Source organism: Sceloporus occidentalis, unplaced genomic scaffold (assembly GCF_023333645.1).
Source record: "Sceloporus occidentalis isolate IW3139 unplaced genomic scaffold, rSceOcc1.0.p SCAF_7, whole genome shotgun sequence".
Lineage (NCBI taxonomy): Eukaryota > Metazoa > Chordata > Lepidosauria > Squamata > Phrynosomatidae > Sceloporus > Sceloporus occidentalis.
The window spans coordinates 74,293,294-74,320,917 of record NW_028316987.1 but is presented as its reverse complement, the minus strand read 5'-3'; the positions used below and the strand labels follow the sequence as shown (position 1 = coordinate 74,320,917).

Sequence of the window (27,624 nt, the reverse complement as noted above, 5' to 3'; positions counted from 1 at the left end):
TGCACATAACCATGTCTGTCTATGTAGTCTTTAATTTACGCAAGTGGCTGAAAAGCCAGTTGCTTTCCATCTCTGCTTTAGAATGGTTTGGGAAATATGGTTTGCATGTAGAAGCCTTCTAAACCCATGAAAAGGCAGAATGGGATTGTGTGTGGTATTTTGTCAGAGGAAGAAAGTTTTTGAGCCCTGGAACCCACAGATATGTTGAAATTCTCTGGTATATGGAGAGACCTGTGCTTCAAATCTTGCAAATGTTAATCTGTGAGCATTGTCTGCTTGGAAGAAGCCTGGATGCACATCCACTCATCCACTCCACACTGGGAGTGTGGATTTAATGAATAACATTAAATTGGAGTGGGTTGTGGTGTACGATCACACATGGGCAAAGTGATGTCATTTTCAAGGATTGCAACACTCCTACAATGTAATTTTGCAAAATTTGTTTTTAGTTTGTGTTTTCAAAATTAAAATTCTGCTCAATTTTTCTGAATGAGGGGGTACTGAAAAGTTGTTAGTCAGACCCACTTCCCAAACTCTGAGCATAATTTTATCACTGGACTTTGAAATAATGTTCCTTTGTATTGAAAACTTCCAGTTTGCAGGATCATAGCTCTAATTTCTGATAGAACCATGTCACCAAAAATGTGGAATTTTCAAGTGTTGAAATTTGGGCTGTGATGAAGTTTTTGTTCCTACAGAAGAAAACTCCAAAGGAAATCCATGAATATATGATGCATAGATCATGAAAGGTTATGGAACACCCTAAAAGACATGGGGAGTACCAACACATCTGATAGTCCTGATAAGAAATCTGTACTTAGGACAAGAGGCTACTGTCAGAACAGAACACGGAGAAACAGAATGGTTCCCTGTTGGCAAAGGGGTCAGACAAGGCTGCTTCTTATCACTCTGCTCAACTTACATGCAGAACATATTGCAAGAAAAGCAGGCTTGGACACTGAAAATAGGAGGAAGAAATACCAACAATCTAAGATATGCAGAAACCTTTCCAGACCTGGAACAACTACTAAGGAAGATCAAGGAAGAAAGTGCAAAGGCAGGTTTACTGTCGAACATAAAGAAAACAAAAATAATGACCATGGAGAATCTACACAAATTCAACCTAGACAATGAAGAAGTAGAAATAGTAAGAGTTCTCATACCTGGGATCAGACATTGGTAGGAACAGGGAAAGCAGCCAGGAAACTATAAGAAGATTTAGAATGGGAAGAGTGGCTGGGAAAGAACTAGAAAAGATCCTAAAATGCAAAGATATACAACTGAGCACAAACATTAGAATTGTACAAGCCCTGTTACCATGTATGGATGTGAGAGCTGGGAAATTAAGAAAGAAGATAGAAAGAAAATCAGTTCATTTGAGATGTGGTGTTGGAGAAGAGCTCTGAGGATTCTGTGGACAGCCAACAAGACAAACAAATGGGTCTTGGAGCAGATCAAGCCAGAAATCTTCCCAGAAGCCAAGATGACAAAACTGAGGCTGTCGTACTTTGGACACATCATGAGAAGGCACAACTCACTGGAAAAAACAATAATGCTAGCAAAGATAGAAGGTAGTAAAAAGAGAGGAACACCACATGCTAGATAAGTGCACTCTATTAAGGAGGTCACCAGTATGACTTTGTAGGAACAAAGCAGAACAGTGTCGGGCAGGGAGTCTTCCTCAGGGTCACCATGGGTCGAGATCGACTCAAGGGCAGTTAACAACAACAGATAATGTAAAAACATTGAGTGACAAATGCCCCTTCATACTCAGCTGTGAAAAAATGGTGTGCTAACTTTCAGTGTGGAGATTTTGAGACTGAAGATGCAGTAAATCCTGGAAGGTCTTCCATTAGTGTCAGCTCCAGAAATGTTTGCACATGTTCATGACCTGATCTTGGCAGATCAGTGAATCTCAGCTAAAATAGGTGTAGAGATACTAAAGATATCTCAGGAATGCATTGGGGTTATAATTCATGAGCAGTTGGCTATGCAGAAGCTGTCAGGTGAGCGGGTGCCGAAATGTTAGAATGCTGACAAGAAGTGAAATTAAGTGGATACCACCAACTTTATTTTGCAGCATTTTGAGTTATTGAGGCGTGTTACAAACTGCCATAAGGGGCATCCTCGGGAAGTCCTAGGTTTAAAAAGGGGTGTCACTTCTTGACGCCCCCAAACCTAATACGTCCTGAAGACGTACAAGATGGCGGCGCCCCATCTACATGGGGCTTAGTGCGCCCTTTCGTCAGAGCAGGAAGGAGCGACTCAAGGGAGCAGGAAGGAGTGACGCAAGGGAGAAAGGGGCTAAGCGGCCCCTTTCTCCTCCTCCCCGCCGCCGCGGGGTGTCCTTGGGGCTTGAAGACCCAAAGACACCCCTTTCCAGGCCTCGGGGAAGGGGCCTTTTGCCGCTTCCCCGCAGCCTGGAAAGCGGCGGATCGGGGCCTCAGCGGCTGCTGCTCTAGCCACTGAGGCCCCGATCCGGCGGGGAAAGGGGCGGGTGCAGGCCGCCGCTTTTTGGCAGTCTGTAACATGCCTGAGTCATTATTTTTTTTAACAACTTGTCACAGTTGATAAAACATGATTACATCACTATGATCTGGACACCAAACAACAGTGCCTGCAGTGGTGGCATTGGGTTCTTCATGTCCGTAGAAATTCAACACTCAAAAGTCAAGAAGAAATACCATGTCCACAGTTTTTTGGGATCAAAAGGACCAAATAGTTAATGCAGAATACTATTTTAAATTGATGTGCTGATTAAAGAATGAATTGAAGGAAAAACAACAAGGGAAAGTGGAAACATGTCCTTTTTTTTTGCAGGACAATGCACCTGCTCACAAGGATGGCAAGACAATGGAAGTTTTAAAGAATTTGGGGTTTGAATGCATCACCGTCCACCCTATTCACCAGATCTTGCTCCATCTGCATATTTCCTTTCCAGCTTTAAAAAGAGTTTGAAAGGAATTAAATATTTGAGTGATTCAGAAGTGCAGCAGCAGAGTAGTATTTCAGTGATCAAACATCAGAGGGGGGGCTGGAAAGGGTTAAAGAAACTTGAGAAGTGATGTGCCAGGTGCATCAAACTTCAGGGTGAGTATGTGGAATAGCATGTAAATTCTATGGCTGACCGAGAAGCATTTACTTGCAAAACATTTACTTGTGATGTCATGGTAAAAACCTATGTATGCGACTAGTCCTCTATGATTAGATTTGGTTAATAACATAAAATAGTAGCTTAAACAATGTCTGTAGTCTATTCTGGAGCAAATTCTTGTTTGTGTAACAGCATTGCCTTTAATCAGCAGTGTGATGAATGTTTAGCCATTGGAAAGAATGTATGTAGTTTAGGAGGAGTAGAGAGAGGAAAGTAGAGAATCAGTGTAATTCTGATTATGATTGTGGAAAAGAAAAAAGAAAAACAAAGATGCTTTTTAAAATTCTATTGTTATCTAGGCTGAAATGTAATCAGTTCTGCAATAGTCTCTTTTAGAAAGATGAAGGTAGATGTATCAGCCAAGCAGTGTGGTGATAGCTTTCTCCTTGACATCTAGTTTTCCTGTTCTATGGACATTGTTCTTTCTGTATGGCAGAATACTCAGTTGCACAAGCACTCACTAGTACTCTTGCAGTTATGTTTGCTGATTTACCCTCAGCAAAAAATAGGCTTTAGACATAACATCACACCATATCAAAGCTGATTGGAATGCTGCCTTTCTCTTTGCTTTAGCTTAAGCAGACACTATCGAACTATCTCAGATTGTGCTCACAAGGTTATTGAACTTTAATGCTAACAGACCCCAGTCTCCAAAGGAAAGAAAATAAAAATTCTGGAGTACAGAAGTGTTAAAAATAATTATTTTTAATGATTTTGCCTACAATCCTAAATGTGCATACATTCAAGAAAATACCTTTGGAAGAAATGTTCTGGTAGTTGTTGTTTTTTTGTCGACTGTAAATAAAAATTTACTCTGGAGCCTAAGATTCTATTTTGTAAAGATAAGAATGTACTGAATGCTCTAGATTTCTTTTGCGCTTGTGACATTCTGAAAAGGTTGTAATGATGGAAATGTCTTCAAAGTCTATTACTATAGAGGGACACTTACTAGATAGCAGAAAAGCAGATGCTAGCAATAATAAAAATAAAAACCTTATATGGCTAGCTATATACATGAAACCATTAATATTGTTGATCCTACTGTAAACTGGCTTGACTCCCAATTTTGGGGGAAGTATGAGGTATAAATACGCAACCACAACAACTTTGTGATTGACTTAGGGAAATAATTCTGTTGCCTAAATAGGGCATAGTGCTAAACATGATTTCTCCGTGAGTCATTCTCTTTCTCTCTTCCTTTTGCCTCAGTCCCTTGGGTTTAATCACAATTAAGTGACAGATGCTGAACACATTTTGTCCTAGTCTAATTGACTGCAAAGTCATGGTCAATATTGCATTGGCTAACTCAACTCCTCACAGTCATGTCCAAACATAATGAAATTGTGTTAGTGAGACATCTTGCTGAAGCAGTAGGTGGAGGTGCAGATTCCTAGCCCCTAAATTACTTAATTTACATACCTAGCATGTTGGTTTTCTCTGCATAACTAAAACAACTTTTTACTCCATGCTTGCATTCATAATTGGGTCTTGAATGTATGGTAAACTGTTTTCATGCTTTTTTTCTCTTCTGAAAATCTGTAATTTGTGAGTGAGTGGAAAAATATACAGTTGTACTCTGTATTTAGATAACACATGTTTTAATACATTATCTGAAATGCTGGGACAAGAAGTGTTTTGGAGTTGTGATGTTTTTGGATTTGGGGCCAGTAGCATAGTATATACCTGTATATGAAGCTGAAGAGAGACTTGAGGATCTATGAAATGGTGGGAGGTGGGGATTTTCACCGACCACTACGCTTGGAGTGCTGCCATTTCACAGATCCTCAATGTCTCCAGCTTCATGTCTTTTTGCTGCCAGTTGCCTACTTTTGCCTTTGAAACAGTGGCTCTGGTGCTCCTGCTTGTTCGTCTCTCTCCAGCTTTGCATCTTTCTTCAGTCTTGCATCTTGTTGTGTTGTGTATGAAATGCAAGGCTGGAGAAAGATTGAAAGATGAACAAGCTGCTGCATTGGCTCCACTTCCTTGAAGATGGAAGCGGGCAGTTGATGGCAAAAAGTTTCAATTTTTGGAGATTTTGGATTTCAGATTTCCAGATTAGGGGTGCTCAACCTGTAAGAGAGGTCACAATCTTGCATAACAGGTTTATTAAAATTGTCGGAAGAGATATTAAAAGTAGCTGTCAAGTGTTTAAGACACTGACTCTGTTGATTGCAAGATCAGCAGGTTAGCAGTTTGAGGTGAGCTCTCATCACTAGTCTTAGCCACTGCCAACCTAGTAGTTTGAAAGCATGCAAATGCAGGTAGATAAATAGGTACCACTTTGGTGGGAAGGTAAACAGCATTATGTGCAATCATGCTGGCCACATGATCACAGAGTAGTCTCTGACAGTGCTGGCTGTCCCCTATGGTCGGACGTGACATGACAACCTTGTCAATACCTTTACCTATCTTAAATACAAACCTTTTCCATAACTTCCACAAAATATTTTGACTCAGGCTCTAGCAAAATTGTGTGGCTATTAAAACAATTCAAATAAAATCCTAGGGAAATATTCCATTGACCTGCAGTCTGATGAATATTTATTGAGGACAAAGACATGCTGTGTTCAATAGGGCTTACTTCTTAGTGTTTACTATTACAACTAAACCTGGCTCAATAACTGCCTCTTGCTAATAGAAGCTTAGAGTCATGAAAAATGACACTTGAATTTTGAGTTGCCCTTTTTATCCAAACTACTTGCTATTCTCCCCCCCCCCCCCATCAGCCAAAATAATGTAATATCTGTTTCAAACGCTATGCACTTTCTACATAAACAAAAGGTGTTTCCACTGAGGAAAAGGCATGAAATAGTAGCCAAGTGTCAGTTTTTTGCTTCTGTTTCTCAGAAGATGTCCCATAATTGACTGCTTACTGTATATCTTAGATAGCATCATCCAAGTGTATGTACAGCATCCAAGTGCATGTACGGCATAGACACGCAGACATTCCCTCATACACCACACACTCTTCCCTGTTATTCCCTTCTGGCCTTAAGTGTTTTATGCTGACTTAGGCTTGTTCTATAAATCTGTAATGAAAACAGTGCTTTGTAATGGATTATTTGACAGACTAATTATGGTGCTGCTTTAATTGTCTTACTTTTGGGTTCTTACAGTTTTAGGTCCTCTTCCAGATTTGGCCCACTGCAGTAAGTTTGCTCAGGCCTAATTCTTGAGGGAATAATCTTTTTAGATACTTTGTTATATCTACATGTGTACCTTTAAAATGAAATAAAATGCTACTTGGAAGCCAAATCCTCATGCTAATTTTTCTGGACAAGACTTTCACTTTATCCTGAACAATGTTTAGGGGTCATAGACTGCCCAGGGTATATCTTGTTGAAGTCCAGACTGTTGGGAATGGTTGTGTTTTGCATTCATTTTACATTGCCTCTGAGTTCATCATTAAACTCTTGGTTTTCATAAATGATACATGTAATAGTATAATATCCAACAGGCGATAGATGCAATGTTTTTCTTAAGCATAAGTGGTAGAGATTAACTGTAACATCCCCTATACTGTCTGCTCTTAGAAACAAGATTTGTACTTTTAAAAATGAAATTAATAGGCAGGCTCAAACATGGTGAACAGAAACCTAATGCTGAACAGAGGAGCATGCTATTGTTTATACTTCTCATGAAATGCAATGTGATTGCTTTAGTAGCCCTGTTTCACAGGCATTTAGAAACTATAGTTTGTTTGGAAACGTTTTTTTCCAAGGAATTGATAGAGATATAATTTTAATACTGGAAGACAGTGTTTGCCAATGCACAAAATGTACAAAAATGAATATATCAATCTGAGTAAAAGGGAATATTCTTGAGGATATGCAGACATATTAATTTTAATTTGTCTGTTTGATCTCTTAATTGCTGCTGAAGATTTATTGGCTAATTTTAAGGAAGCAAGTGTTTGAAAGTTTCTGGCAAATACTATCTTCTTGTAATGAGCACATGGCATTGAAAGAAGTTAAGAGGAGAACAAAATTAGATTGACTGATTGTTCAGTCATGTGGGCCAGGCTGGCTGCATATTTGGCTGTTAAGAATGATTGCTCAAATTACATTGCCTCGGGTCTCTGCTCTTGGTTGGCTGTCTTCTCAGATCTTAACAAGGTTCTGGGAATTCATTTTTGACAAAGTTTGCTTTGTGTTTCACAGGATGCTTCATCAGCAGATATTAGGAAAGCGTATCGGAAGCTTTCACTAATATTACACCCAGACAAGAATAAGGATGAAAATGCAGAAACTCAGTTTAGGCAGGTACGTGAATACATTGTATAGTTTATACCACAGTATGATGCAATCATTAAAGTATTTGAATAAATTTTAATTTTAATTCTGGAGTAGTATTTAGAAATGATTTGGAAGATTTTGTTGCTTTATTTTTGTATAAAACATTTAAATATTTTGCAAGTTGTACAAGAATAAAGAAAAGTAGGAAGAAGTCCATCGAATGATACCAGGAGCTGAAAATTCTTAGATGTGATTATTTTACTCTGGGAATTAAGACAACGCAAATCACTTCATTTTAGTGGTACAGTGTCACGAGTAGCAGGTTTTTCTTTGTAAATGGAAATAGACAGGAAATATTTAGTAAGCAAATACATTAAGTAACATGTATATAATTAAGCTTTACTATGCTAGGGTTTTTTTTCCAGACAAGGCATAATACTTATAAAACATGTAACTGATTTACTTGAAGTCTACATGGAAATAGTGATCAATAGTTCTGAAGTAGTAAAGCATGTTTAAAAAAATAAAAAACCTTTTATTATATCTGAAAATAACTGCATTTATATTTTAGAAACAGTTTTAGAAAATTTAGGGATGAGTAGGGAGATCTGTAAACATTATTCAAATTGGTTGAGAGGTTAAATCTTACACAGAATAATTTGAACTGTTCTTCCCACTTTGAGAAAGAAAAGTCCAATACATTTGTCATTTTTGGTAAATTTATTTGGTTGTTTAGGATAGAGCTTTTGATATGTTTGTTTTTTAAAGTAAAAGTGCACTTTTATTCTAGTTGGTGGCCATATATGAAGTTTTAAAGGATGAAGAGAGAAGGCATAAGTGAGTACCTTGTATATATTTCAAAGCAGGCTACAACTTACATAGCCATGATATTCACAATTTCTGTAAATACATAGAGCTTCATCATTTGAATATTCTGTACTTTACAAACTATTCTTGAATCTTTTTATATGCATGAATGGTATTTTTAGGATTTAATCTATGTTAATAACATAATAAATTATAAAATAAATCTGTGCTTTAGAAATCTGATACCTGCTTAGTTCAGCAGTTTTGTTTTCCTAATCATTAATTTGATTGCCACCATAGATTAAGAAATTGCAATGTATATATATTACTGCTAAAATCCAGTCTTTGAAAAGCCTAATATATATTGTACATTATTTAGTTACTTCAATAATGTACACAGTAATAGAGGTTGGTAATATTTGTAAGAAAGGAATTACTGACAAGCAATCATTTGTGCTTGGATCACTTTTCATAGGACTGTTGTGTTGTACTTTGGACTTTTGATTTATTAGGATGCTCACTTCAGCTGTTGACCCGATATTTTGATTGAAGAAAAGAAAAGCTTACTTCCAGCAAAGAGGTTCTGTTTGAAATATCTCTTAAGTTTTCAGTTTTCTGAACAGAGATGCTAAAAGTTCTCCAGGAGGTTCTTAGCTTTGTACAAACCTTGGCATGAGTCCAGGTCTCATAGTAGAGATTATCTACTTTCAGATAATCCTCTGTGTTGAAAGAGCCCTGGAACAGTGTTCAGAGGAGTTTTGGAGATTCTGTGTATGGTTTTTACCCTGCCTCCCACTGCAGTCTTTCAGCTTGGAGTCATAGATCAAGGAAGTTTAGGAAGTTAAACAATAGGGGGTCAATGTCTGGTGTCAAATGGTTGCAAAAGGTATGAACTAGTTTAAATGCACCCTCTCTCACACACACAAACACACAAGTATAATGGGGGGGGGGAGGGTTTGATGGTGCTTAATTTACATGCTCATTGTTTTATGTTGATGTAATATGAAATAAGTTGTACTTTTGTGTTGACTTTGTTCTTAAATTTCCTTTTGGATTTCTCCCCCAGTGCAGCTGCAGTGCCAGGGACTTCTCTTATTAACAAGCATTGCTCACTGAAATTATTTGGAGATTTCATGCAGTATGCATATTGAGATATATATGGACAAATACTATCTGAGAAACCTGTTTCATTAAATGGATGTTCCTTCCTCCCCATATGTAGGTTGGGTTACAATAAAACCAATGTTATTGTTACTAGGCTAAATGCCTCCAAATGATTCATGGTTACCTCCTTGGTAGGAGCAAGAAGGTTCACAAGTAGCAAGTATTTTTCTTTAAAAAAGTATAAACTTTGCTATGAGGCATTTTCCCACAGGCCTTGCATGCAAGGGAATTGCAGACTCAGATGAAAAACCAAGGTAATAATAGTGGTTATATCTTGCTTAAATAACTGCAAATCAAGAGGCCAGTAAGATTTCTTTTAAATTCTTACTGTTTGTATCATGAATTAATACCTCTTCAGTTCTTTCTTTGGATCCATATACTTCAGGCATGGTGGTCCCTGACTATTTTAACTATGTAGTCAATATGTAAAATTTGTGTACATTTTGAAGCCATGGGGGGGGGGGAGTCCCCCCCATTTCTTCCAGAAAAAAATGGAAATTTTCAGAACAAATGAAAAGTGCAATATTAGCCCCATTTTCACATTGAAAGTTATTTTGTTACTTCAGGAAAATAATATATATACAAGTATAATATCTCATCTTTGGTATATAAAAAGCACAGTTTATTGAGAAAATTATTATAAATTGAATATGCTTTTCTGAATTTTATTTCTATTATAAATAGAGCTATGACATCCTGAACTCTAAAGAAGACCTGACGTATGAAGAATCTCCTCAGTTTTGCTGGTTTATGAGACATATACAAAAATGCCCAGTAAAATCAGACTAAACCATCAATATTAGTAAAACAAATAAAATTATTGTCTCTTAGTTCCCCATACTATCATGCAGACATAAGATTTCCATAAAAGGAAACCAGGCAATTATTATCAAGATCTGGTATAATATGTTAGCCTTACATATTATACCAGATCAAAGGTCTTCCACTTACATAGAATTTGGTCAAGATTTGGGGTCAGGAAATATGTGAAAATCTTCTGTTAAACATTTTTCCATTATTCAGAAAAAAATATTTCATAACTCAATTTTCCACGGGGAAAAGGATATGGGGGAGACCTTTCCCCTTTCCCCCTCTTTTCTGGGCCTACATGTCTCTTCTGTGCAAATGCTCATTAGATTGTCAACATCTTCAAGCTTCTTCTTCGCAGGCTGACAAAATACTTTTCTTGGGAGTGCAGTAGTTATTTCCCGTACACTCAAAATATTTTAAATTAAAAATAGTGCATTAAAAATCAGTTAGTACTCTAAACATCAAAGTCAGAATCAAAACAGCATGCTCCTGCCTCCGATGCTGAGGAGGATGATAATTAACTGTTTTCCTCTTCTGAAGCTGACCGTATGGAACTTCAACTGCTGTTCAGCTTCCCAGTTTAGAGGTAGTTTGAGGATTTGGTGTCAGAGCACCAAATAAAAAGAGCCGAATTTATCTTCATGTTTCCTTTTGAGTTGCTCTTGTGTCAAATCCTCAACCTACTTTTTGAAGTCAGGGGAAGCTAGATAGCAGTTTGGGGGCTGCATTGCAGCATGTCCCACCTGCCTGCTTTTCAAGATTTACTTTCCTTTACTTGCTATGCACAGTAGGAAAGTGAACAGTAGATAATATTTAAATATATCTAGGTCTCCAGTGCATACCGATTGGTACTGCAAGTTAATTTGAATCCAGTTACATTAACTGCAGTATTACAAAGTAAATCTGTTAAACTTCATTGCCTTTCTTTAATGTGTATAAGGAACTGGATTGATTTCTAACAGTTTATTTCATCTCATTAGATGAAACTGAGCAGATTGCTTCTTTAAAAGCTTAGTGTCCACGACAATCCTTCTTCACTTTTAAAATTATATTTCTTCTTAAATGTTTCTTCTAAATCAATTTTTATATTTTATAATTTAGATTACAGTAACCAGTAGTGGGGCATCATAATAATCTAACACTTAAGCTTACTTATTTTATGATCGTTTTGGTAATGAAAATACTTTTATGTTCACTATATGGAAAGTATATGGAGATTCTTCACTAATTTTATATTATCTATGAGAGGGGAGAAAAAACAGTGTTTGGTTCCCTCCACTCTGAAATTTAGATTTAAAAGCCCACTTCTTTGTACATAAGATGCCCTGATTTCTGTGAAACCAAACTATAGGACCATAGTTTTACGATTGCTGGTTGCATTTAAGCCTCCAAGAGTGTATGCCGAGAGACAATAAACAGTCAAAAGTTGACTATTCAGAAGCTCTTTATTAAACATTCAAGTTAAACTGTCACAGTATTGAAAAGATGGATAGGGTAGCAAACTAATACTGCATTTCTTTCAACCTCAGTAACATCTTTTCAGTTTACCTAAAGCTACCATCATGCTGCAGAATAATCCATGCATTTTAGGATGTAACTTATCCGCCATTTCTTTCTTTCTTTCTTTTTTAATATGATTTTTAATTTTTGCACCTTTTAACAAACAAACACAAATCTCCAGCCTCCTGTTTCTTTATCTAGTTGTCATAACCCTGCTTGGTATAGGCTTAGCATTTGTGGAATTATACCCATTTGCTTGTATTTGCCCCTATTTTGAAAGGGGGCAAATTGAGGATGGGTAAAATGTGGCAAGGACATAAAGGCCAGGCTGCTTTGTGATTTACTTATGTGCTTAATTCTACCTCATGCCTCTGAAGGTCTATCTTTGGTGATAGATTGGTTTCTGCAAATAAGTACTTTAATGAATTGTCTGCATGCTTCCTAATTAACTGATTTCCTAAATGTGAAAAACAAGGTTAAAAATTATCAAAGGATGCTAAGCAACTTAAGGATCATTGTTTACATGTAACCTTAAAAATTAAGCAGACATCTTAATTTTTAAATACAGTGCTTAATTATTACAGAAAGCAGTGATTTATCTTTCGACAGTATATATTCTAAAAAGTGAGTTATAATAGAAGCTATCTTCCCTTAAAATGGCTAGTCGTGTGAGCCATAATGTTCATTGATAGTAAAATCAATAGAGCATTGATTCTGGAACTAAATCCTTGGAGACTTTTGTTCAGAATAGCAGACGAAGCCCAGTAAATACACAGTGCTGTTCAGTGTGGTTTAGTACAGGATTTTTTTCCTGCATCAGAATTGGATGCATATAAAGCAGGTGTTTAATATGTGTGAATTTCAGTGTGGACTATCAAGGCTTTTGATAGTTCTTAAATAATTAGTCATTAAATAATATATTTCTTTTTTGTTGGTGAACAAAATGATTTGGTTTTTTTTTTAATGATTTGTAATTGTTTTTTGCAAAACAGGGGAAAGAAATATTTTAGATTTTAACAGTCCTTAAGCTTTGCAATTTCTTTTATATTTTTCTGTTTTCTCAGTTTTTATTCTTTTTCAATTTTAACATTATTGATACAATCTGAAAAACATTTAAAACTGGGTGAAAACAACTTTTGCAGGACTGCTGAGAATTGTTTTTACAGCAGTTGTCCAGACTAAAAGTTTTTTGAAAATTTATGAAGCTGAACATCATTCATTTTTTTTATTTGTGCATAAAATAGTCCAAAATAAAATGTAAAATTATGCAATATTTATCCTGTTAATATTTAGTAATAGAAATTAGTTGAATATTTTTACCAATAATTTTGACAAGTAATTAAGAATTTGTTTAGAAGAAATGGCTGTTTACTGAGTCTTAGAATTGTTGAATAAAATTATTTTATACCAAGTTTAAAAAAAGATGGCAAAAATCACTTTCCCCCATTAATCTATCTCCAAGGTATCAATTTAATAACTATCAAAGTAGCTACTGCAGTTGTTGCATTTAAATTGATTTACATGTCAAGACTGGCAGTTTAGCAGCTGCGCTATTATTCCTCAATCGGTCAATTTACTTGAGAAAAACCTACTACTGAGTCCTACTGACCTGCATGACAATATAGGCCCTATTTCTATTCCTGTAATTAGGCCTGCGCCTAACTCAGAATATTTTTAATTAAAATATTTTGGTCAGTGTGTTGCACCAAATTAAGCCTTTCAGTGCAGATTTAATTCTGCAAGTAGCGTGATTAGAATATTCAATGAGCTGTGCTCCATTTAGGGTTAATTTGAACATACAGTATTTTAAATGTCTTCATTCTAAGTGCTGTAAATGATAGACTTGTCAATTTTCCTACTAAAAGTTATCTGGTTTCTTTATGTAGGCAAGAAATGTAGAATATGTGTGTGTGGGTAGAGAGTATTTTAAATGATAAGCAATACAATATTTGAAAGAGGAAAAAATGTAGAAAAAGTTATTTTTAAAAATAGCTTTTTAATATAAAGCATAGGAGGAAAAAATAAGGCGAAGGTTCACTAATTAATATGAGAATTTGTAGCAGGCTAATATTTCAAATAGTAATTTTCTACAAATCAATCTGATCGCTAATAAATTACACTTGATTTCTAAATTAATTTTCACATCAAAAGAAAAATATTTGCTAAAACTGCACTTTTTTCTAAATAGCAAAGGTTGTTTTTCTTTGTATTTTTAATCTATAAGTTAAAGAATCATTGCAAGTAAATGGATTTGGTGGTGGCTGCCTTCCCACTTAAAATCATTCCTTTGTAATTCTTTTATTCTGGGAACATGACCAGTGATTGACAGGTAGGTTGAACATATGGTTCATTGTAGAGAAGAAACACTTCTCAAGTGAATCAATTGGGGGAGCTGTAAGAACAGCAGAGTCACTGGTTTTATGCAATCACTGAAGAACAATTTCACAACAGGCTGGTTAGAATTCCATCTATCCCAGAACCCCAGATTTAATGTTGACAAAACATACTCTTGTAGGGGTTTAATTTTTTAAAAAAACATGGATGAGTAAAACACAATTGTCATTCCTATCTCATTAAATAGGTTAATTTTAACTGCTTCATGAAAGCTTGTTTGTTTTTACCACTCTAGGTATGATGATATTCTAATCAATGGTCTACCAGATTGGCGACAGCCTGTATTTTACTACAGGCGAGTGAGGAAAATGAGCAATGCAGAGTTGGCATTGCTGTTGTTCATTATTCTCACAGTGGGTCATTATGCTGTGGTTTGGTCAATCTACCTGGAAAAACAATTGGTAAGTATTGGTAATAAGCTGTATTTAAAATCACTGGAAGTGTTCAGGGATTGTGGATTCTTGACTATTCATCTCTCTGTCTCTCTCTCTCTCTTTTAAAGTAATGACTTACTGACAGTACGGTTCCAAACTATACTTCTTGTAACTTAGTATTCCCCCCCCCCATGTTTATGTAAATTGGTTCCTTTTAAAAGATTTCCACCATTAAAAACATAAAAGGTACGTTTTAGGAATATAAGCTAGTAAAGATGGTTTAAGAAGCTAATATTTGGAAACCAAAACCTCCTTGAGAACTGTACAAATGCGAGTTTTGGGATTTTTCTCTTGCCTCTTCCCCCGCTGTTTGATATTTGAAATTCATGCTCATTCTGCTTCTGTGTTAATGGAGGTTTCTCCCCACCTCCAAACTGAAGTGTCTTTCAAACATGATAAATGTTCCAGGGTTCCAATGTTAAAACCACAGAAGCAAAGAAACGTTTTAGATGTTGGTTGCTTCTGGTTTACTAGAAAGCAAAATATCATTCTTATTTATATGCTAAGAATTTTATAATGTGAAAACTGCTTTGCTCCCATCCTAATTTTTAAAGCCACTTTTTAAAACGTTGCAAGCTTTAAAAAGTGAATGAGAACTTTGAGTGTTGTGGATATATACTCTTGACGGACGGAGCTGTACTTCATGTGTGTTTAAGGAATGGATGCCATAGCAACAGTTAGATTATTTTTCTTAATCATGTACCATCCACATATTTGCATAAATGGTGTTCTGTTTTCTTCCTAATTGAACAGTTTTTCTAAGTGTTACAAGCTCACATGTTCATGGTAACCTCTAACATTTACCTCCCTTTATTAGGATGAACTACTTAGCAGAAAAAAGAAGGAGAAGAAAAGAAGAGCAGGAGGGAAGAATACAGAGGAAGTGAAACTTGGTTTAGACAAGAATGAAAGGTGGGAACTGCGGAAAATCTGTCTCTGGAAGAATCACTACTACTGTTGAAAAGTGCTGAAATAGTTTTTGACATACCAGGCATGTAAAGTAATCTGTTGTAAATGTTTTGACACTCCTTGAAAAGACTCTTCATATGGATATTTAAAAATTCTGCTAATTCTGATATTAATTATAATTATTTATAATAATTTCTGAGCTATAGGTGTAGACTAATAGTACAAAATTAGTGTGTACTTCAGGAAAACTTGCTATGGGCAGGGAAAAATATGCAGAATTAGTTTGACATCTGAGTTTGTTCTTTAATTTTAGGGGCAGAGTTAACTAGAAGGGGATCATTGAAGTCAGAATACTCATTGCCTTTTATTTACAGAATTCATCTGCAATTATTTTAGCATCAGATTTGGGTTAGGGTGCAAAAGGAATTACTAAAATGTTCTTCCTTTTGAGGTTCCCTTCTTACCCCTTTAAAAGTGGGTGACAGCATGGGGTGGAGGAATACTGACATTCAGAATATTCCAAAAGATACCACCATTCGTTCTATTGATTCATAGAAAGAAATAAAGAGTTTAAATAGTTCACACAGCAGGGGCATGAACTGGATCAATGCAGGATAGAGAGCAGAGACTAGTCTGCCTGTCTTCTGTTCTGATGACATCAGTGAGTAATGCTTCAGCGAACTGCAAATGACATTAATTTTTATGTATTGGTTTGTTTATGCTACAGTCTTCATATCTGGTTGTCAGCGCTTTTGACTGGTTTGGTTGGTGGTTAGTCTCTCTCTTTTATTTCTGTTTTTCTCTGAACGTCATCAAGAAAGGGTGAGGTGTTTATTTTGTGAAGTGCCTAGAGAATAATGTTTAGGGAAGGCCCTCTAAAGAGATTTGTCTTTGCAGTTATGTTCCATGAAAAAACATTTACATGTCCCCTTGACAGGTAACTGCTTACTTTAGCACCTTGTATTCCTAGCTTGAGGCTTTTATGGCGATGTATACAACAAAATATAAGTAATAATTTTTGGGTTTTTTTTTTACTTTTACAGATTACTAGAGAAACCACAGTGGCGGGATCTGCTTCCATGTAAACTGGGAATATGGTTCTATCTAACAGTAAAAGCATTGCCTCAGTTATTTCAGGTAAAAACAGCAGAATGACATGTTGATTTTAGCTTTGTAAAAATCCCCCATTTTTATTCTTATCATGTGTTGTCCTGAGCTTCTCGACATAGTTAAACTTGTTGTCCTGTGCTTCTGTCTTTGGTAAAGTATCTTATTTTCAGAGTAGGTAGATGCAAAATGTAAAGCCTCTATTGATCCCATATTTGCATCAATTTATAAATACTAAAGACATGGAGATGTTTACTAAATAAATGGAAAAGAGGTCAAAGAATTTCAAGACCAGCAGCAGAGCATTGAAAGACTTGCTGTTTATATTGTGCCCTACATTGCAAAAATATTTGCCATAGGAGTTATAATATCTATAAATATGAACAGCAGTGCAGATGTCAATAAAACAGAAAATTAAATCTTACTCTGAAAACAAGATAAATCTAGCTTGTCAGTCAGTGTAATAAATTATTTCAATTAATTTAAGGGCCTTAAAAATGTGTAAAGTTGCAATGCTGTGTTAAATACCATGGCTGGGTTTGAGAGATGTGGAAAAGCAATAAGTGTGTGTGTTTTTAAGAGTTGTTTCCAGCCAGTGTAATAAAACAGTAGTGTATGGTTTTTCAAGGCTGCTACATTTTTGTGGTCAGTTTATTAACAATTTTTTTAATGAGTTGATGTGAGTTTGGGAGGTTTACTTGCTCATTATGAATACAACACAGGAGCTGCTCAATAGTTTATATTACAGATGTTTTAATTTTTCACAAGTTTCTCTTTGTGTTGGTGAATTAGATGAGTTACATTTAAGGTTTACCAGTTTTTAACCTATGTGCCCTTCCAATTATATTAGTGTCTACATTAATATCAAACTCTTGTTGAAACTAGTAAATGTTGGCAAATTTATCTAAGGAGATGGAATGGAGAAAGCAATTTTCTAACCACAGAAGCTCAGTAGGTACGGTAGACCTGAAAAAGCTACAATAAATAGCTCTTGTGTGACTACCAAGCATAAACACAGATAGAAGACTGGGTCCATCAAGTTTCTATTTCCACTTGCCACTGTGCTCATGAGGAAACTGCTAATGCCCAATCAGACCTGAAACAAATTTGATTGACTATAGAGCCTTTTTCTTGCCCTCTCCTCCCACCCACGACACTAAGAACAGGTCATAGTAACTATTTGAATTGGTCTGTTGTGGGTCTTTTTATAGCTTGGGCTCCTGTTTTTGTTTGACTAGTATTTTCACAGCAATGTTTCTAGGCAGTATTGATCTTGGTTACCTTATGTGACATTCTAGTATAACCCAAATGGTGGATTTCAGAGATTGCTTAGTATTGAAGGGTATTTGGTGGAGTTTGTTGTGGGACGAGAGATTCAAGGGCATTGGCTATCTTGACTCTGGTTCAGACTGGGTAATATTGCCACAGCAGGGCAAGAAAATATCTCCCAGTTTTTCCTCCTCCTCAGTCATGGAAAAATCCAAAGTAGATAAATAATAAAACCTCTCTCCTGCATGCTTTGATGTTATGATGTAAACAGATCTTTTATTCATTACTTAAGTCTGGTTGAAATGGATAAGTGGACTTAAACTGCTATTCAAGTACTAATTCTTTGATCTAGCTTGAAACCAGTGGCATCATTAGGGGGGTGCAGTGGTGCAGCCTGCACTAAGTGACACACCAGAAGGGGGGGTGACATCTGGTCAGGCCCTGCTCCTGCCATGTGTTCCTACACCCCTGTGTGTAGAGTTGCCATAAATGTCTACCTCCAAACCGGGACAAATGTAAAAAAGTAGGACAAATGTAGGACAAAATTTGCCCCCCAAATGTAGGCCATATTTTGTAAATGGAGGACACAAAAACCAAAGATAATTAATACATTCAAAAAGCATTAATATAAACGCATGCTTTAATATAAACGCATGTAAACCGATTGGGTGATCTTGGGTAAGTCACACTCTCCCAGCCTCTCAGGGGAATCTAAAGGCAACCCCCCCCCCCCCCGAAGAAACTTGCCAAGGTCACCATAAGTTGGAAAGTAGTTGAAGGCACACACAACAACAACAACAGAGGAGGAAGAAGGGGGGAGAAGGAGAAAGAAGAAAAGGAGAAAGAAGAAGAATAGGAAAAAAGATAAAAATAAGAGGAGGAGGATGAAGAGGAGGAGGAAGAGGGGAAGAAGAAGAGGAGGAAGAAGAGGAGGATGAGAAGAAGAGGAAAGGCTTCTTTCTCCTCCTCGGCTCCGTCCCTGTCGGCGGGGCCAAAGAAGGGAAGGAAGCCTTGCCCCGGCGAGGCTTCTTTCTCCTCCTCGGCTCTGTCCCTGGCGGCGGGGCCAAAGGAGGGAAGGAAGCCTCGCCCCAGCAAGGCTTATTTCTCCTCCTTGGCTCCGTCCCGGGAGGCAGGCGGAGCCGAAGAGGGGAGGGGAGCCGAGCCCCCCCCCCCGGACAAAGGAGAGAGGCCTACACAGGCCTCTCTCTTTCCCCCGCCACCGCTGTCGCAGCAAACGCGCAGCAAATGGCGGTGGTGGCCCCAACCTCCCCAACGCGCCACCACAGCCCTGCCCAGGCCTATCTGGGCTCTTTCTCCTCCTCTGGGCCAGCCACTGCCCCTTGTGGGTAGTTGGAGACGCTGCAGGCAGCCTGCAGCTCCTCCTGTGACTAAGGCTAGAGGAGGAGGAGCTGTGGGTCTGCAGCAAGTGAGGTGGAGGCGCGCGCGCGCCCGGGCCCCTTGGGCCCAGGACAAATTGCCAAAACCGGGCCGGGATGATCCCATGGCCCCCAAACCCGGGATTGTCCCAGGTAAAACCAGGATATGGCAAGCCTACCTGTGTGCCATCTCGGCTTTTTCCACATCAATTAAAGAATGGGGTGGCACGGAGGGGAAGGAGTGTGCACCACCCCCAGAAGCCCCACCCCCCACACCAGGTGACACTCAGTGGCACTGCTGGGAGCAGAGGTTAATGAGGTAGGAATGGCTGTGATTTACTATAGCTGTTCCTTACACATGTGAACTGACTAGAGATCAGAATGTCCTCCACCTCTGTATTTCTGTAACTATCCTGCATCTGTGAAAGCGGACCAATTCTACAAAAGCTTATGCTACAACATCTTTTGCTTAGTTAGTATCAAAATTGCAACAAGATCTCTTTGCATACTTATATTCCAGATTAACACAGACATTTCTCTGAATTATGTCCTGAAATGGTTAATAGATTTGAAATTGAAATGATTTTGAAGAGGAGCCCTCATATGTTGGTGTGGATTTGTATGTGATAGATGAATCTGACTTAGGGGGGAAACAGACTGGCATTAAAAGATGGCTTCCAGCCAGCTTGGGAATGCCACACACCCCCAAGACACCTGGAAGTTGTGCCAGTGGTCAGATGTGGGCCAGCTTCTGGGTGCGCCAATGACACATGAAGCTACCCATGGGCCGCAGCAGGGCAGGGAAAGCTGCCTTTTTGCCAGCCCAAAAAGGAGCAGCTCTTTGCTACTCCTTTTTTGGCTGGCTGCAAGGCGGATTGGGGCTGTGATGTGTATTCACCGCAGCCCCAATCCGTCTTCAGAAAGGGTGGCTTCAAGCCATTCCTTCAGGGTCATCTGTTTGCCCTATTGGGTAAGGAAGTGATTTTACCACTCTGTAAGGTCACATTGACTATTGTAATTTACATTTTAATATAATGTATATATAGTATATGTATATGTAGCTGTCCTTGAAGGCAGCTCTAAAGCTTCAAACATTGCAAAATGCTGTGACTGCGTTTTAAAGTTGGATATTGTAAGGTGCAAGAATGTTTGCCAAGTGGATTGGCTAAGAAGCCTAATTTAAATTCTTAAATACCTGCTACTGCCTGGGATGAATAGGAGGAGTTCCTTCTATTTGTATCAGATCTGATGCCTTAAGATGAGCATATCTACTGCTAGAACTGGAGTTTTTATAGTGGTAGCCTCATGCCTTTGAAATAGTCTTCCTGTCAGAACTTGGGGGTTCACCAAACTGAAAAAAATTATAACTTTTTAACTTGGAAAGCCTTTAGTAAATTTGATCAGGCTGCAGTCTAGTTCAGGAGCTGTATTGTATTTAATTAACAGCCTGCCAATTTAGCCTATTATAAAACTGCAGTGTCACTTTAAGCATAGCAAAAATGACATGTATTTATTTTAAATAAGAGGTTAAATTCAAGAAGGTAGGAGAACTGGGATAAGGTTTGCAGTGATTGGTGGTATCCTGCTGGCTCACGGAAGCAGAATGTGGTGGAGGAGGCAAGCTGCATTTTGTATCATCTGAATCTTCCAAAGGCACAGCCCTGCACAGGCTTAATAGTAGTTTATCCTCAAGGTTACCAGGCAGTGATTATAGCAGCAAGATCCCTGTTTTCAAGAAAAAGCAAAGCCCACAAATCAGATGCAATAGATTTAAAAATGTTCATAACAGCTATTCCATACTCTCCTAAAAAGAATTTGGTTATGCATTTGGACTGAGCACAAAATAACAAATGCAATTTACCATGTCTTAAGTTCATCTCCAATTAAAGCATTTTTGTGCAGGGAGAGCAGACCAAGGTTAGTTAATTCCTTGAAAGTTTTAAGCAGCTGGATGTCTCTTCATTCTTGAAACCAGGCATTTTTCTCATGCCTGCCACTACCTAATTAAAATTGTTTTGCAACTGCAGTTTAGTTCCTGTGAGAATGGGGACCACTTTTCACATCACTCCCTTATGAGCACCTCTACATCATGTCTCCTCCCACTTTGAAATGCTTTGCTCAAAGCTTAGTCTAGAATGGGCTCCCCCCCACCCCTTGAGGCCGAATTGTAGGGCTCGAGCAGAAGAGCGGACAACAGACACAACCTGTATGTGAGCAGAAGTGCTTTCCACATATAATGCAGGAGAGCTCTTGGGATCCAAGCATGAGTCATTTTAATGCATGTGAAGGGTAGGGTGGCTAAATATCAATTTACATGAATCACGTTGCAAAGCTTCTACCTACATCTGATTGTCATTTATCCAACTGAATGTGTTCCATCGCTCCTGCCCTTTCTTTTCCCCCTCCCCAATTCTAATACATGAAGGCACTTAAAATAATTAAGGTACTTCTTTACTTTGGAAAACTGCTTTGTATGCATGTCCACAGGTTAGCTGTTGTCATTTTATTCTTCTCTGCTATACCAGCTGTTCCCTGTTCTTTGGAGTTAGAAGAAAAATGGTCCACAGCTTTCAAAGCATTTTTTTGAGAGCTTTATTTTTAATTATTTTGTGGACAATGGGGGTGGAGGGAGGCAGATTAAGATGGATTTCTGATGCGAGGAGAGCTGATTGCTATGTTACCAAGTGGAGGACAGCAGCAGTGCAGTTTGTGGATACGTCTCAATCCTTGCCTCTAATGAAATGTCTGAAGTGGGGAACAGAGCAGTTCTTGTGAAACGCGTGTGTTCTCCAGGTCATTCTATGCACAAAGATCCCACTGTGTATAAGATCTATACTTTGCTAGCAGCAATAGACACTTTCCCCCAGCCTGCCTATGTGTTTGTTCTGCTTTCTATAGATGCTGAGTATGGAGCTGAGAGTCTTCTCCTTGCTAAGTTCTGCAACTTAAAACTATGGCCCCTTGGGCCAGAAATACAGTGCAAAGGAATGGCTGGTTTTTGCAGTTCCCTCTGTGTAATGTATTCAGCTAGCTTACATCTCTCATGTGCACTTACTTACTTGCTAAAGTCACAGGGGAGGCACCCACTATTCCAAAAGGATATGCTGTTAGTTTAATTATTTAATAAAGCTACTCAGATAGGTCAAGAAAGCAAGCAAAAGATGGATGAGTGGAGAACTATAGTGAAAGATATTATCCAGTTAAGGGAATTCCTCCCTCATCCCTAGATTTAGTACTTATGTACAGCCAATTAATGCATTATGTATCTGCCTTCATGTGCATTTAGCAGCCAGAGGAACATGGTAACATAAAAACATATGTCAAGAAATAAGAACTGTTTATGAATGATAGCATGGAGTGGGGTGGGTCAGTTTTCGTCACATGTTTGAGTAAAAAATTGTCTTGCTTGCTTTTAAAAAAGCATCTTTGTGTAAAAAAAAGATTTGTCATATTATTCATTTAGGGAAGGAATTGGACACTGCAGGAATTAAACACATTTGTTTTGCTTTTATATGAAACAATTAAACATTAATTTGAATCCCATGATTGCTTTTAAATTAGATACTTTACATAGTAAATTTTCTTGCTCTGAAATCTGCTAGCCTTAGAACTTTTCCTTCAGAGTAAGACCTGGTGATATAGTGGGGCATGTTTCTTAGTAAGTTAATTAAAGTTGAATTGACTAGCATGAACAGTCACTGTTAACACTTGAAAAGTCTGCATTGCAAATAAGTGTAAAAAACATAACACAGATACTAATTAAAGCAAAATCTATATTTAGCCATTGCTAAAGAGTCAAAGATGGAGCCAGCATGGTGTAGTGATTTGAGTGTTGGACCATGCCCCTGGAAACCAGGGTTCAAATCCCCACTTGGCCATGGAAATCCATTGGGTGATCTTGACAACTCATACACACTCAGCCCCAGAAAAACCCATGATACTGTAATCTCTCTCTCTCATGTCCCTGCCCTCCCACCAATAGTCCTTTTGTATCTACAGATACTTGTTTCATTCATTTGCACAATGTAAGCTTGCATTCACTTTTTTTCAAATTCTTAGATGTCAGAATAGCTCTCCTATGCATTTTTATTAGATTTATGCAATAATGAAGGTGGAAAATTACTGCCAGATTTTGACAGAAATGACAGACCCTATAGAAGAGTCAAGCATTACTTGCAGGTCTCCAGTAGTGAAGTCCAGTGAAGACTTACAGGGATGTTTTCACATGCCCCACTAGAATAAATGGAACAGTGGAAGAGTGTGGCTGTATTATTTTATAGTTACTATTCATTACTCTAATATTAGGGCAAATTTATATCCAGACTGTGCTGGTAAAAGCAAATTTATTCTTAAAACATACACACATAACCACAGCACAGATGTAGAGAATACCTAAATACTGGAATATAAATATTCTGATGCCTAAAACTGTTTTTCATTGTTTTAATTTGGTGTCTCTTATCTATTGTTTGCAGCCTTAGTTGTTTCTGGGCCTTGGAATTATCAGGAGGATAGACTAGCCCCCAGTAGTAGAGACAGGGACATAGCCAGGATTTTGGGAAGGGGGGGTCCAGACTAAGTGCCACCATTATAATGGGGCTTGAGTGCGGTGGCGCGGCAGCACACACCTTTCATTTTATCTAACAAAAGGGGGGGGTCCGGACCCCAAGAACCCCCCCCCCCCTTGGCTACGTCCCTGGTAGAGATGATGAACTTCCTTTAGGAGTTACTAAGAAGATGGGGGGGGGGGGGGCGGGAATAGGAATCATTACTTCCATATCATTTTAACTTAGAGCAGTGTGATACATATTTTTAATGTAAGTACTAGATTCAAGCAAAGCTTGGCAAAATTACATTTTTTGCATGACAACTTCCAGAATCCACCAGCTGGTATGGCCATAGGTTTTGAAGGGAGGGGGATTCTAGAAGCTGTAATTTGAAAACATAGCTTTTCCAAGCTGTGCGTTAAAGTTATCAGAAAGTGTTTTGGCTTGGATTTATTATAATAGTTAACAAGGTGTAAATATAAATCATCATGATATGATAACCAAATTTTAGTCTTGCAAGTTTGGGATCTGAATTGAAGGAAAAGTCCATAATTTAATGATAGTGTATTGTTTTTTGTTTTTTGTTTTTTGTTTTTGTTTTTGTTTTGTTTTTTGTGTTTTTTTTGCTTGTTCTGAACAAGGTAAACATTTTCCGTAACAAAAAGCTCTGAATATTTTTTTTCAAAAACATCTTACTGTTTTTTGTTTGGTTATACATTTTGCCCAAGAGCTGCATGGTATCTGAAGATATAGGGTACTCACTTAAAAATGTTTTGCTTGCCTATTTGTTATAGAAAATTTTATGGAAGGTTTATCCATAGTAAAGTGACACCACTGGAAGTACATATTTGGAATTTCGGTAACATTGGCCTCTTTTTGGTGAACATTCAAATAGAAGGTGTATCACAACTAATTATTAGTCCTGGATAGCTTCCAGTACTGAAACTTTTATTTGTCATTCTCCTCTTCTCTGTCATTTTCATCTGCCCATCAATTCCAGGTGTTCTCTGATGAACACTCCAGATATTGGCAATTACCCTTTGACATTTGGTATCTCAAAGTTACATAAGCAATGACATCTTCTGTTCCAGAATTTATCTTCAAATTTCATAGTCAAAATATTTAAGCCTCGATTAAAAGTGTCTAAGCTGAAATCATAGCAAAAGCCCCTGTGGCATAATGTTCAAAATTCAGCATAGAAAATACAATGGAAATAAAGCCAGGCAATAGCCTGTGCATGAAATAATCTGATCGAATGATCAGAAATATGTAAAATAACCTTGCATTTGAAAGGTTAAATATTTTAATTGTGCCACACAAAAGTCTAAAAGCACAAACCATATATTCTCACTGAAGTCTGAAGGATATGCATTGTGTTTTGGGAAGGATTGACTGCATTCTCTTCTAATAGTTGTAGGGAAGTGCTAGGGTGAAAATTCCAGTTTATACTTTGTAGTGGTAAATTCTCTATCCATGATGCCAGAGCTTCTGTTCTGCATTTCTGACTTGACCTTTCTCTTGCTGTCACAGAATGAACATGTTCATCCATCACAGGTGATGCTGGATAAATATGAATTAAGACCAGTTTAACTAGATCATTATGCAGCTGTAGAAAGAGACTACAATTTTAGACAGGCAGAAATGTGTGTTTGCTGGGATCTTGCTCCTCCCCTTCTTTGTAATCCAGTGCATTTTTACTCAGAAGTAAGTGCCGTTATGTTCTGTGTGGCTTAATCATAGTAGGTTTAAGCAAATAATTATAGAACTGTAGCTTTTCTCCTTACCATGGTTGGGAAATGGGGATAGCTAATAGTGCTGGTCTGTGAGGCTATTTGGAGTGCATTAGTCACTCATATGGTTAGTGCCATTCACCTAGGGCTGCCATAATTGTCCACTTTTACCAGGGACAAAATGTAGGACAAATTCAAGACCAAACTGTAGGGCAACTGCAGGACAAAACTCAGCTCAAAATGTAGGACATTTAAGGTCCACCATTTTTCTTCAATGTCCTACATTTTGGGCTGAGTTTTGTCCTGCAGTTGTCCTACAGTTTGGTCTTGAATTTGTTCCACATTTTGTCCCTGGTAAAAGTGGACAATTATGGCAACCCTACATTCACCCTCTCAACAGCAAGTGAAAAGGATGAGGTTCATTTGAGTGATAAAGGCCCTGTCTATCCCCTCAGCTTTCACCAGCCTAAATATTCCCAACATTCTTCTCTGGCTCATAACACTTGTGGAAACAATCCCTAACTTCAAGCTGGATAGAAAGGTTGACTGTCTGTTTTGGTGGTATGCAGGAAATGTTTTCAGCGCCTGAAGCTTTATAGTAGCAGGTTAGGACTGACTATCTACGGAATGGGTGGCTACGGTTGGCCAAGAGCATTAGAGTAGGTTCCCTTGTACTTGATGCAAGGGAGAAAGTTGTACATCTGTTCAAAATGCACAAGTTAACTTCCACAGTATTGTTATTTAGTTGTGTGCATCTGTAAATGCCTTAATTGATCTGTGTATTCAGTGCCAATAAGTTAAGGAATGGAACTCAGGTGATTTGTTTTAGTGGTTACTGATAGGATGGGTTTGCACCCAGCAGGAAACGCGAAAGTTTAAGATCTACCATGAGTAAATAGTTCATTTTTTAAGGCCCAAAACAGATGGGCCAAATAAAGTGGCTTCCAGCCCCCAAAGCAGGTGGAAGCTGTGCAGAAACTGTGTCAAGTTGGGTAAAGCCAGCACAAAAAGGACCGGTGAAAAGCCACTTCTGCTGGCATCCCCTTTGGGACTGCAACGGCAGCTTGCTTTGAGAACGGGTTGTGCGCTCACTGCTGTCTCCACCTGACTATGGCTGGAGCAACCTCTGGCCGCTCCTTCTGGCCAGTCTGCTTGACACCTGATTTACATTTTCAGCCGTGAGAGTTAGAGTAACATGTTACTCTAATGCATCTTTTTCATAGTGTTGCTTATCCCATGGTGTGTAATTACTCTTAGTATTTTTCTCTCATTATGTGTAAAAAAAAATCATATTTAATTATTCTATACAGGATCCATTTTTCCTCCAAATGATTGATTGCTAGAATTTGAAATTAATCATGTACAGTTCAAAATGGTACCTTTGCAGCTAACTGCTTTGAGATGCTAATATCATTACATTTTTCTTAAAGGAAGCCAGACAACTATATGTAGAATATAAAGAAACAAAAATGAAGGAGAAAGAAGAGGCTTTGGCTAGAGCTGAACTGGAAACACTTCAGAGTGAGTCTTTTTATGCATAGTCTTGATTCAATTTAATATTTTTAAAATAGGTATCTTGAGAACATGGATGAACTCACACATTTCTAAAAATTTGTTGTGAGCAATTGCTGTTTTCTATGGAAGCAGCAAAAATGGGTTTGCTTGGGATCAGGTTAAGTGCAATATGAAGTTGTTTAATGCTCCCTGAATTCTTACTCATTTATAGAAATTTTCATATTACATCTCAGCAAATTAGATAATGTTGTGATGAATTGTGACAGAAATGCAAGTAGTTCCAAAAACCAGGACTTAATTAAGATATCAGAGAAATATTCATCACTGTGATCTTTTCCTGTTTGTTTTTTGTTTTTGTCTGTCTGGAAATAATTCTAATAATTGGTGACAAATGTTATTGCAATATTGGCTTGACTGCTAGGAATTGTAAAACGTGTGGAATATTATATACACCTTCAGGAAATATATATATAAAATTTACATATTCAAAACTTGAAACTTGGTGAAACTCTGTCAACTACTCAAACGTTATTTAACTGCAATATGATAAGCTGCTTTTTGATTTGGAGAAGCTAGGAATATTCTTTGAACTTTTCCCCCTCAATTGGCTTGTTTTGTAATGCAAACAAAAAGAAGATTCAGAGACAAGTATGGTTTTCATGGTACTGTAATT

The 27,624-nt window shown here is 37.7% G+C and overlaps 1 protein-coding gene across 1 annotated transcript in view; it reads left to right on the top strand.

The window, feature by feature from the left end:
* Nucleotides 1-27,624, top strand: part of DNAJC1 (DnaJ heat shock protein family (Hsp40) member C1) — a 99,920-nt gene that overhangs the window by 18,451 nt on the left and 53,845 nt on the right. Inside the window, exons 2-7 of the mRNA XM_089533344.1 lie at nucleotides 7,315-7,416; nucleotides 8,180-8,226; nucleotides 14,300-14,465; nucleotides 15,316-15,410; nucleotides 16,451-16,544; nucleotides 26,867-26,957. Of these exons, the coding sequence (XP_089389470.1) occupies nucleotides 7,315-7,416; nucleotides 8,180-8,226; nucleotides 14,300-14,465; nucleotides 15,316-15,410; nucleotides 16,451-16,544; nucleotides 26,867-26,957 (595 nt within the window). The remainder of the gene's footprint in view (nucleotides 1-7,314; nucleotides 7,417-8,179; nucleotides 8,227-14,299; nucleotides 14,466-15,315; nucleotides 15,411-16,450; nucleotides 16,545-26,866; nucleotides 26,958-27,624) is intronic.